General features: G+C 37.6%; 1 protein-coding gene and 1 pseudogene across 2 annotated transcripts; one reads left to right on the top strand and one right to left on the bottom strand.

Moving 5' to 3' along the window:
- Positions 1-658: 658 nt before the first annotated feature.
- LOC113678863 (serine/threonine-protein kinase mos) lies at positions 659-4,444 on the bottom strand. The gene has a single exon (XM_027195780.2). The coding sequence runs from the start codon at positions 2,986-2,988 to the stop codon at positions 1,957-1,959; it is 1,032 nt and encodes a 343-aa protein (XP_027051581.2). The 5' UTR covers positions 2,989-4,444; the 3' UTR covers positions 659-1,956.
- A 5,555-nt stretch (positions 4,445-9,999) lies between these two features.
- On the top strand, positions 10,000-12,225 carry LOC149041818 (uncharacterized; annotated as a pseudogene). Its single transcript, XR_016189247.1, has 2 exons — positions 10,000-10,098; positions 11,428-12,225. The product of XR_016189247.1 is annotated as an uncharacterized LOC149041818 (transcript).
- Positions 12,226-12,460: the final 235 nt, after the last annotated feature.

Below are 12,460 nucleotides of genomic sequence, written 5' to 3'. Positions count from 1 at the left end.
AAGGCTGATATTGCGATTAGTTTATTGCAAAGAATTAATCCTGATCACATCATGCAACAATGAAAGCTATTACAGAAGAAAATGACCAAAACTCTATCAAATCAGTTTGATTCTCTCAACTGGTTCATGTTCGTTTTCTGGTGAAAATCGTGTCTGTGAAAGGATAAGCCAGAGCAATGATATTTCAGAAGAGAGTGTGTTGCCCTGATTTAGGTTCAACTATTTTTATTTTCAATAAACATGACCTCAAAGCCCCAAATTTTTGTTCAAATAGGACTGTGAAAGTAGGTTGTAACCCAAGTAAAAAAATTAGCAAAACTGTGCATAAAATCACACACATTGAAAAATAGGAGAATGTTTTCAGGGAAATATTTTACTTACAACTCACCTATTTATTCATTGATGAATGGATAAGGAATTGATAAATGCTCTATTTTTTTTTCTGACAACAGAGCATTTCCTTCAAAAGGTCTGTCAGGTCATGTCTGGAAATCATCACAAAATTATTCAATTTTTCTGCATCTTTCAAGAGTGACAAGATGTTAAGATATTAATGGTCTTTATATAGGGTGCATTTTCCAGCAACCTTGTTTTTCAAAACAATCCTGAACAACAGAATTGTAAAACCTGTAAAGTTCAGTAATATGTACACAAAATCTCAAGTTTCCTTTTAGCATATGTTTTATTTTGTACAGTTCAACCTTAAGTTACAACAATATGCAGATCTCTGTACAAACAATATTTTGATTTCAGTCTCAGACTTTTTTGTAGTTATCTACTAGCTTTCATCAAGCTGTGAAAATTGTGGACGATTCTATTAGAATAATAATCTGATTAATAATTTTTCCTTTAACTAATAAATAAACTTTCCTAAATCTGTAAATTTTATAATACATGTTTGGTATCAATATACAATTATTCAACAATCTAGGTTTCAAATCATGAATTTGCAATACTATTTACATCTTGCATGATACATTATAGACACTAAATTGCTCAAATGTTTTTTCACGGTGCAATTTTTATTTTATAGCATTAAGATTATAGTACTGGTTTCCACTAAATGTAAATAAAAAAATTAAAAAACATTTTTTGCACCAGTCTGGCCCACAAAATGTACCAAAATTGTAAATAAAGTTAAGATTAATATAAAGAATAGAAATTTTTGAAAAAGCACTATGAAAGTTCAAAACCATTAAAAAAAAACGACAACAATACCTTATGCAACCTAAAAAAAAACATTACTTTCAGATTCAGGAAAACCTTACAATTACGAAGGATTATGATGTCTAGGGGAAAATAATAGTTATGAATTTTACGGCTCACTACAAAATCTCACAAATAGGATCTCCTTGGAAACTAATACACATTTATCTTAAATTTACGTGCAATCTATAAAAAGTTCACTCTACAGGATGAGAAAGCACTTTTACGAATAATGATCCATTTTCCAATTCCAGCTACATGTCACGGAAGTCGAAATTTGCCTCAAAAGTACCAAAACATACAGTAATAAATTATCCTTTTTATCTGTGTAAGCTTTCTTTAGAAAACCTAGATTCCTTTGAGAATTGACTACAAAATCACAAATTTCGTCTACGAATGGAAACTGCGTAGATCTTTTGTATTGAAGCGTAAATGAGATTTATGCAAATACGTCGTCGTGACAGCAGCCACAAAATACAACAACATACATACACGGAATTTCAACACGAAACCGGTCAACAATTTGACCTTTAGATTCTCTTAAAACATCCGGTAGAAAAAAGTGAAAATTTCGTTTTAGTTGAAATGAAACAATTCCGAGAAATTTTGAAGAAATAAAATCGTAAAAAATTAATTCTGTCGTGGCAAATGCAAAGTGACAATTCTACAACCTTCGTTGCTTGCCTACGTGCAAACTAACAAGGTCCTACGTGCACTAGCGTACAATTCGACATGTGTTGAACCAGATTGTCACATGGTTTTCATATCGTCCACAATTTTTAAAACGTCCTCGGCAGTAGGTCTGGAGAGTGGGCTTGCATGCCACATCAACTTCATGAGTTCAATATAAGCCGGCGTGTCTGAATCGGTTGATGCCAACGCCGGCAAATTAACAAGCGACGGTCTTAAGTGATGCGCAACTACTCCAAAAATAACGACAAAGTGGCTTTCTAGTCCATAGGGATGTTCCCGGAAAAGCATCTGCCATAGGCAAATGCCAAGTGAGTACATGTCTGCTTTTTCGCTGGGAAGTTCGCCTTTTAACAACTCCGGTGCCCGGTACGCGAATGTTCCAGTCAGTAAACTTCTCGGGCTTGGTGCGGGACTCGGAGGAAGCAATGTTTCGTCCTTAGCAGTTAATCCAATACTCTGACAACATCCAAAATCACCCAGTTTGCAGAGATCTTGGCGATCGACGATAACATTTGCAGGTTTTAAGTCCAAATGTACGAGACTATTCTCGTGGACGAATTTTAGCGCGCAGGCAATGTCACGCACATAATTCCATCGGCGAGAACTACCCAGAACTTCTCGATCATCGTCAATAATCGCCTGTAATGTCCTGTTACCAGCAAATTCCATGAGAATCCACACATCTTGCATATTTTCTAGCTCAAAAACAGCCAGAGTCCGTACAATGTTAGGATGTTTCAAGGGGAGAGCCAATTTCTCTGCTTGAACACTCTCATACAGTGCGTGCGGGTTTTTCATGTTTCGATGCATTTTCTTAACGGCCAGTTTTTTACCATCCAAAAACGCCTCGTACACAGTTCCAAAACCTCCCGATCCTACGAGACGGCCGGTGTTTGGAATCATTTCCTTACCGATATTTTCTGGAACGTGCATCCACCTTGCACTTTCGTTCGTGTTTCTGCAGAGTTCGAACTTGTTAGTTTTGCACGAAAAGTTCGTTGAAGCGACGCAACCGCGACGATTACATTGAAATGGCTTTCCACTGAGGCGTACTTCTTCAAAATTTCCTTCTCTGCATGTGTCTAACATGCTTCCCTTCTTGCTTGCTCAAACGAATGAAGGACTTCACTTAATGACAGTTGTACTTTTCCCCGGACCAGCACAGAACGGCTTAGCTTATGACATGCATATGACTACAAAAAAGTGAGGTAATCGTTTAAGTGCAACATCCTAATCACAAGTTCAATCTGTGGCGCGCCATAACAAAAACCATAACATAAAACGGTGTTCTGATTGGTTCAAATACCATCTTATTGTTTTTGAGGCCAATCAAAAAGGCTTCTAGAAATATCCGGTATCGAACGTGACACAATAAAGAGGAACTCACAAGGGATGCCAAAATGTGCCACGCGAATTGAAGAACGTGTTTTAGATGTCGGCGATGCGATCAGTTCTTCTTCCGAAAGAAACTTGTTTTATGTAGATTAAGCATACCACTGGCTTCGTTCTTTAAGCTATAATTAGATCGGTAAAAAGCGACAAATTTCCTCCGCCTGATTTAGTGGCCAAAGTTCCCTAGTCCCTTCCCACAGCTCATCACTTATTCAACTTCCTCGAACACTTCGTTCTTAAAATTGATTTAATCCCCAAATTTTTACAGTTTTTTCAAAAGTCAGTCGCACAGAAAGGCATCTTTTCGTGTTTTGAACAGTTGATAATTTCAATGATGAAAGCATGATTTATTTACACCAGGATTACAGCTTGTAATTTGTGTACAGCGTTGCATCTACACTATAGAAATTCCTATTTTTGGTAATAAGTAATATTACATCACCTCGGGAAAATTTGGTTTGGGAATATTGAACGCAAAGTGTCCAAGCAAATAATAAAAGCCAAGGCACCCACGAGAGGTCCTCTTAGGTGGAACACCGCTAAGGAAGTAAATAAATAAGAATCTCAATAAAGGGGAAGACATTTTGAGGAATCATTTGCTATTGTGATAAAGATGGTATTAACCTTGAGTCAGTTTCTAGGAAATTTCGCCATTTTCTTTGCTAGTTGACCCTGGTCAGTAATATCCGCTTTCAGTGAAAGAGGGTGTCTCCCCCGATGACACTTATTAGATTCCAAAGGAAGACTATGAAGAAACTCATTTCCATTGATGTCACCGGTTTATTTTTTAATAAAGTCTACTTGGCACTGAAGGTGATTTACTTCGGAGTTTGGAGCCTCAGGTGATTTTCTAGGGGCCCCCGAACTTCGAGCAGTTGCATATCACGGGACTACCCACATGACGGTTAAAGGGCCTTAGACTACCGCACGTGAACTTGTGAAATCTCCAAAAGCGTGGTTGTCCTCATGCAATTCCTCGTGTTAATCGACAAGTCATTGCAAAAGCTCCAGAAATGTCTTAAGCAGACTTTTTTTCAAAACTTTTGCATGTTTCCAATTTGTTCCTATCGAAACTCTTGTACACAAGCTGAAGTATAGCTAAAACTTGCATTCTCTTGCGTGACGGAAATGGCTTTTAGAACGACCTTGCTAAAAGTCAGTTTTCATTACGTGAACATAATTTATATTTGACAAACTATATATATCGATGTAATAATTTCTACAAATTCTGCCATGTTAGAAAATGGGCAAAAAGCTGGTACATAGCAGATTGCTCTTCAAAAAATTCATTTTAGAATTAGAGCGAGCGCGAACGTGATTCTTCACATGTGATATACTGCGTTGTTGCAACAAAATAATATTTTGCGTTAGATGCTCTGTTGACTCACTCAACCTTGGGAAAAAGTAAATTGGGGATGGAAATATAGATTCAAAATTTTGAGCAGTTTAAGGATAGATTTCTTAATTTTTCTGAATGTTCGCACGTAAAACACTTACGTATAAATAGGAGCCTAAGGAAATTGAAGATTTTTTTTTGTTAGAGTAACTGTCAGTTGCAGCTTTTTTTATTCCAAAATCAGCGAGCTTTTCCTTCAGTCTTATCAGCACAAAACTTCATTTTCCTTTTCTTCAGGTTAGAGAAAGATAGGAATATTTTTCATTTGCAAAGTGGCAGTAGTTAACGGGGTCGTTTTCAAATGACGAAAATCACGTTTAGACTTGTGTACTAACAAAAGAGTCAAGGTCGATTGCATATATTTACCGGAAATTGAATAATTGGTAAACAGACTACAGATAATCGTCATTAATTTCCATAAATCTTCTATATTCTGTTGAACCATTTATTGAAGAGAAGAATGCACTGCATCACGTAAAACGAATTCTTATAATTGTTATTAAAATTAAAATTGAACTTTGCCAAAGAGGAATTCTTCTGGTCTACCTGAGTAGACTATGGCTATAACTGCCTGGGATCATTGTTGGTAATTGATTTTAACTTGTTTTCATTGTCACTCGGAAGATAACTTCCTAACCTCTCGAATGAAATTTTTTTTCCATTAAAAATTTTGGTTCGTGGAATAAGCATCAAGATTTTCATGAATATTATTGTCCTCAAAATATTTTGGTTTCCTTTCAGCGGAGAAGAAATTTGAAACTAAATTTGCCTTTCTTGTTGTCGCCCATGAATTTCTGCATGTTGCGTCGCGGGTTTACGTGACCAGAATGTAAACTCGTTGTACTTGACATATCTTCAACCATTTCCGTTCTAAAACGTTAACACCAAAACAACAAAATGCTGTTGCTTTTGTAAGTTGGCAGAGAGCCTGGCTTTCCACTGAGGCAGACTTCTTCAAAATTTGCTTTTCTGCATGTGTCTTACTTGCTTCCCTTCTTGCTTGCACAAACGAATAAAGGACTTCGAAATTTGAAACTAAATTTGCCTTGTTTGCTGTCGCCCGTGACTTTCTGCGTTCTGCGTTGCGGGTTACGTGACCGGAATGTAAACTCGTTTCACCTAACATATCTTCAACCATTTCTGTCGTATGAAGTATCTACTTTCGTAAAAGCATACGAGAAACGTTTAATGCCCAAACAATAAAATTCTGTTGTTTTTGTAAATTATCGGAGTGCTTGCACGCAAATTGAAGAGCCTAGGCAAGAACGAAGAAAGGTGTCAGCGACAGGAAGCGAAACTCTTAAGGGAAATTTGTAGTTTAGGAAATTATAAGAGTCATGATTTATTTTCTTAAGAGCTAGCGTTTCCCGTAATTTCTCCTGAAAATGGTATCAACGATCTTCATGTGGTAACATCGGACACAATTCTGTTTATCATCGCCAGTTTACTCAGTTGGGTTTAGGAGGCGTTGTTCGTGGTGGAATTTTGATTAGCAGCGTTGGTTTAAGTGAACTTAGAGTTTTTCTTAAAATATCTAAATCATCCTGTCACGTTTGCTGTTACAGGCTGCACTGTTGGGACGATGTATATTTAAACTCCAATTCCTTAGAGTAGATCTTTTGGAACGAGCTGTTTCCCGGTCGCTAGTTCCGTATAAGACTGACTGTCTGCAAATACTTGACAAAAGGAAGTAATTATTTAACGATTCACAATAAAATGTATGCAACTTAAATTATTTTAAATGAGTTAAACCCTCTTAAAATTTTTGTAGTAAAGTATTGCTTTTATAGGTCAAGAAATTACATTATCCCGAAAGGGATACTCAAATATATATTTTTTTAAGATTTCGGGGGAATCAAAAGTGCTTACAAGCACAATGCTCATTTCGTGAAATTCGCCGGTCGGCTATTTTCATCAACGCAAGAACACATGCAGCTGTCTTTTACGTGATGAAAGCGTTCTAACAGCATAGTCAGCGATCTTCCAAAGCTCAGTATATGATAATTACTGAAAAGCATATTTTAAAGCAAGCAGAAATTTTGAAATCGAATTGGTGAAAGCCGCCCTTACACGAAATAAGGGAATCACGTTTATCACAAGTTTTATTCATGAGCAATTGCATTTATTAAAAAATATATGTTAATCCGTATCCAGGTTAGCCATTCTGTCATTGCTCCAAGCAAGATAGATGTTTATTTCCTAATTTATAACAATTCATGTATTCTATTTAATATTTAAGCCGTTTACAAGGCGTTTAAAGATCGATCAAAAGTTAGTTGGAAGGGGAAACTCTTTAGACGCTATGAACGTTTAGATCAAACCCCTCTACTAGTAGAAGGAATGGGTTGAGGAACTTGGTGCATTTGCGGAACTTTTTGAGAGTCTTTTTTTTTTGGGAGGGGGTGGAAGGAGAGGAAAGTATTGTTTTATTTCCAACACGAAAACTGTTTAGGGGTCGGCGAGACTAAAGGGATTTTGTTACACTTGGCTGTTTTGTTTCCTTGTGAATAAATTAAAGACGTTTACAAAGGCGTAATTTCCCAGTAACATAGGAAGTCCTGCAATTTTCGTCAACATGTCGGCCGCGCTATGCAGTAATCTATATGTGTCCATGCTTCTTCCAAGAGCATAAATTATACACTATTTTCTCCGTTATGAAACGGAATGAGTTAAGATTTATTCGTCGTGCAGCATACCGCAAATATAACCCTAAGTCTAATTAAAAAAAATAATAATAAGAAGAAATAATAAATAAAAACCCTATGCAATATCCAGAATTGAAAATCCAGCAAAATGTTCATGCTGATAGGTAACGTGAATCGATCATGTGTGATCAGAATGTTTACGGTTAGCGGGCTGAAAGCGAGACGGAAGCTAGAAAATCGGTAGGTTTCCTTTGCTGCGGCAATCGTACTCTTTCCAAGTTTGTTTCAGATATAGACCACTTTGTACTGAATCGGCTCCAGACTTTTCACAAAAGGTGACTTCGGAGTTTTACACATAAGTTATGAAAATTTCAAGTCCAAACATCTCATTTACATCACTCGAGCTAAAATTCAGTCTTATCTGCGGCAGAGGTTTGCATGACCATTTAAGGTCACTGCAGCATATAGCTTTAGACGACATTTTTTAGGCTTAAAATAAATATTCAAAAAATTCTATAAGATTACGAAATATAAATTGCTAACAGGTATAAGTTTCCTATGCGTTTTATTATAAATAGCGTCAATTTTCAACTGAAACTTGGGAAATTTATCTCTTTAGGTATTTCAACGTGGGAAATTTTAGGACTCTGCGTCACAGAAATAAAAAACAAATAAAAAGGGAAAAAAATGACTACCACTAAGTCGGAGTAAAAATACACAAATTCGTCGAACCTGAAAATAACGCTCAATATTTTCATCTTTTTACGTCTCCTCTTTTCTTTAATTAACGCGCTTACGCACGAATTGACGTCTGTCACAAAGGCGATCTAATATGCAAACTAGAATAACTTCCGGGATCAAAATAGCAACAAGGAAGTCTAAATTAGGTTTCTCCACGTATTTCTAGCGACTTATTGTGTTCTAATAAAAAGGCAAGGATGACTAAAGGGAAATCGTTTGACACCGCAATCGAATAAATTTTTGACTTAATTGTTGGATTCAGAAAAATTTTGCTGTGAAATACGATTCAAATTAACTAAAATACCTACGCCATGTTTGTTTATAAAGGAGTCACGTGTCAGATATTTAGTTGTTTTTTTTAAAATTCTGGCTACTTAGAAGCGAAATACGTGAGTTCCGGTTTTCGAATTCGATCTTTTATAGTTTTCTTGTCATCGGAAGAAAAACTGGAGAAATTGAGAAGCACGTTTATTTTGATCCTTTTTTAAATATTTGTGTAGAAACGGGTACACGAGGGAAGTACAACAATTCCCACAATTAAAGAAATAGCTAATGACTGTGAAATATGGTTGGCTCATAGGGAAAAAATTGTCTCCCTGAGGGTAGCAGCAGACCTCGGGGGGTTTTTATTGATGATTGGTGTTATGAATGATGGAAAATACTTTTCCACCGAAATTTGGAAAACTGTAAGAGGTATCCTTGTATTGGCCGTACCGCCCTACCACTTTTCATCGGCCAAGTTAATTCTTCCGGTCGCAGACTGTAGAATCCTAATTTTCACTTGAGAAAAAAACACTCTGTGCAAAAGAAAAAACATCCATTCAATTTTTTTTTCGACATGAATCCTTATTGCTTTTCCCCTAAATATAAATAACTAAAATCTGCGTGTGGTCACCATTATCTTTAGCTCTGAAAACAAAGCGCCAGTTATTCACACGAGGTCTAATTTTACACAATCAACGGGCCTCAGTCTTTCTCCAGGAGCTAAGAGGGTTGTTTTAATTAAATAAATGTCCTTCCGCTGTTAGCTTTAGGCCCTCTTGACACCGTTCACTAAAATAAATGTTCAGATAAAAGGAGATGGCTTAAAATAGGAAAGAATTCAGGAATGAGAGGTAAGCAAGGCCGCTTAGCTGGTAGGGGTCTGGGCACTGATCCCAGGTAAACCTTTCCTCTACTGATCCCAAATCTTTCCTCGGCCGAAGGGCTGCGAGACCAATATTAAGGTTACTCAGCTGGCTAGGGAAAGGTTGTCGAAACAGTTTTTTCAACCATCGATTACCGTTCCCTTGGCGATTCTGCGTAAATAAACACACATATTGATTGTTTTGTATTTCAGTGAGTGAGGTCAGGGGCCCCGGGTGAGGTGTATTTTTAGAACTCAAGGGCCGGACTAAGTATAATTTTGAACAATGAACAAGTCGCTTATTGTCCAGGTCAATTTTTGTGATTCAGTCGCATCAAAGGGGTAATCTAGATTTTCGAATTCAATGAAGGCAGCAGAACTAAATGTAATGACTGCATAATCTTACATTTGGACCGCTTTCTATTGTCTAACACTAAGCAATATCACCCCGACAAAGCAATTCATTTCTGATATCGTATTTTCCTAATAATGGTAACTCATTTTCTTAATCTTCTAACTAATAACAAATTAAACCTTCCCCTGAAACATAAAGGCATGTAGAACAAAGACCCATTCAAATCTCACAAACTTACTTTTTTTTTTAATCACCAACAGAGCAAAATAAAAAAACAATAATTAACTCTCTCTGAGGCTTTTGAGCTGAGCGGGTTTGCATCGAGGGTTTGTTTCTTGAAAATCAAGTCCACTGGTGTAGAATAAAGGTGAGAATTAATTTCTGTCGCTACCAATTCGACGGGATAAATTTTATGATAACAGTGATCTTTAAAAGCGTTTGTTTAAAAAAAACAATAATTAACTCTCTCTGAGGCTTTTGAGCTGAGCGGGTTTGCATCGAGGGTTTGTTTCTTGAAAATCAAGTCCACTGGTGTAGAATAAAGGTGAGAATTAATTTCTGTCGCTACCAATTCGACGGGATAATTTTATGATAACAGCGATCTTTAAAAGCGTTTGTTTAATGCACTAACAGAATAAAAAGTCTCATTGCGATGGGCGCTATCTCTGCTCACCTTAAAGTGTAAAAATGTTTGAGCCAAAGCAAAACTATAATATTTTTTTGGGCTTTAACGGTGTAAAGAATGGTTTGGACTGAACTCGCTAAGCGCAAACAGAAATTGCTTTTAACAACATTCCGCACTGAAACATAAAAGCAATTGAATGAACCACTTTTTCACTTTAATTTTACCGAGCAGTGAATGCGCACCATGTATTAGTACACGGCACCGTGAACTTAACCTATAAAAATTGTTTGAGCGCTCAGTGCTCTTGAATTTAGGTTAAACTTTCTGTTATTGCATAACTTGATCACACCACATCAGGTAAAACCCCACAAAATCAATTTTAACGTAGAATCAGAAAAGGCGAATGGCCAGTCGAGATCATATTAAAAAAACCGCAGGATAAAATACTAATAACAATAAGTTTATGTCTTTTTTTTTGGCTGAATAGAAAGATTACACGAAATTGTGACCTCGAAGTTTTCCTAAAAACTCTCAAATAATCACGGCCTTTTCTCATTAGGACTAAACGCTTTATTCAGTAAACAGCAAAGGCAAAACATTCCGTGATTGCTTGGAAAGTTTAAAATTGCTGTAAAAATATTGACCTGTGTAGTAGGCGCTGGTTGGCATTCGTATAACGCTTAAATGATTTCGGTCAGCGCGTGCAAAGGAGAAGACAAGTGTCTCCTTGCTCGTCGCATCATCTGAGGTTCTGGGTATCGAAGCACCATCCTAACTGGCTAACAAAAGCTCTGCTTAACAGCTCTAAGCCCCGTCTACTTTCTACTCTCCATATAGCTGATCAATCGGTCTCAAGAAGCTAATTACGGATGTATATTCCTCGTTCTTATTAAAGCGTGTTGTGTTGAAAAAATTGGCATCACTTACCCGCTTATAAGCAAACCCGAGATCTCTTTTGGGCGTGTGTTGGCCGGGGAGCCAAAAGAAGAAAACAAACGGAAACAACAACAACAGGCGTGCACGGAACAAAGGAGATAAAAATGATGAAGAGAGTTCAAGAGCAGTCTTACTCTTTTCTTCAAATGATCTCTTGCGCTTTATGTTCATCCCTTGCCGCTAATCGGAGTCGCACAACACCGTGAATCGCACAGCTAAGTTCGATGATGCCAGCCTCAAGATTTTACTTACCATTTGTTCTTTATTTATGTTTTCAAATGTAAAATACTCTAAGATTTATTATCTTCTCAGAGGTGGTTCCCAGCACTTCATATGGATAAACCCCGCATACGGAAGCCCTCAAAATGGTGCAGCGAACAATGCGTCAAAAAGATGATGGCGCTTAACAGAAAAGAAGATATCATGCTGCAACAAACGTTGGATCAACTTCATCGTGAAGAAAACCATCTCCTGCGAGAGTATGAGTACGACATTTGGAAAACTGAAAAAGCTTTTGACGCGCGTGTCAAAAAGCTCTCCAATGGATCAGGAGGGTCCAACTTGATGTTACGGAGAAATAGTTTACCAGCCATAGAACCGGATAAGCCTAGGCGGGAATGATGAATGCAAGATGGCACTCTTTGACGCAATGTTCTCCACGTGAAAAGCCGAAAGATGAACATGATAAAAAACCGGCAAGCGAAGATGTTTTGTTTGAGATACACAACGACTTCAAGTTTTTATCAGTCGCTTTTGGTACCGAAAAAGACCAAAGCCCAACAAGCTCTAGTGCCACCAAGTTTCCCAGAATTAGGAATTCTACACCAGGCTCCACCGGCTCGTACTCAAAAGCTGCTCTAATGCGCAGACGCCACAGTGACGTTACGACATTACGTGATCATATGCAAAGATATCGAAGTGAGAAACGCCGCTCTAGTTTGGCTGATATTCATACGTTTGGATCTAGAAGCTAGAAATCCAAAGATTTCCTATGTGAATATGACAAAGATATTTTTGTGTGAATAAATCGAAAACTGAGTACTGCAATCGTCTAACGATCCTGCCAACCGCGCATGGTCTTTTCTTTACTTTCTTAGTCGCTAGGATGAACTGAGGGGCTGGTCGTTATCTATCGCCTTGGGGGGGGGGGAGGGGGGGGAGGGGAAGGGATGGAGGATTTTGGGTAGATCACAAGGTTTTCAAGGGAAACTGAGGGGGGAACAGCCGTCGCAATCATTGCCAATGGGGGGGGGGGGGGGTCATAAGTTCAGAAGAATATTACAGAGCCCAATGATCGGATCAGGTAAATTTTATCGTTGCCGAACCAAAATCTCGATACAGTGCA

The sequence above is a fragment of the Pocillopora damicornis genome, chromosome 8 (genome assembly GCF_964200805.1).
Source record: "Pocillopora damicornis chromosome 8, jaPocDami1.2, whole genome shotgun sequence".
In the NCBI taxonomy this organism is placed as follows: Eukaryota; Metazoa; Cnidaria; class Anthozoa; order Scleractinia; family Pocilloporidae; genus Pocillopora; species Pocillopora damicornis.
Note: the sequence above shows the minus strand (reverse complement) of the source record. Positions and strands in the feature narration are given on the sequence as shown.

Coding starts and splice junctions, on each gene's coding strand:
- LOC113678863 (XM_027195780.2), bottom strand. CDS start 2,988: ATGTTAGACACATGCAGAGAAGGAAATTTTGAAGAAGTACGCCTCAGT.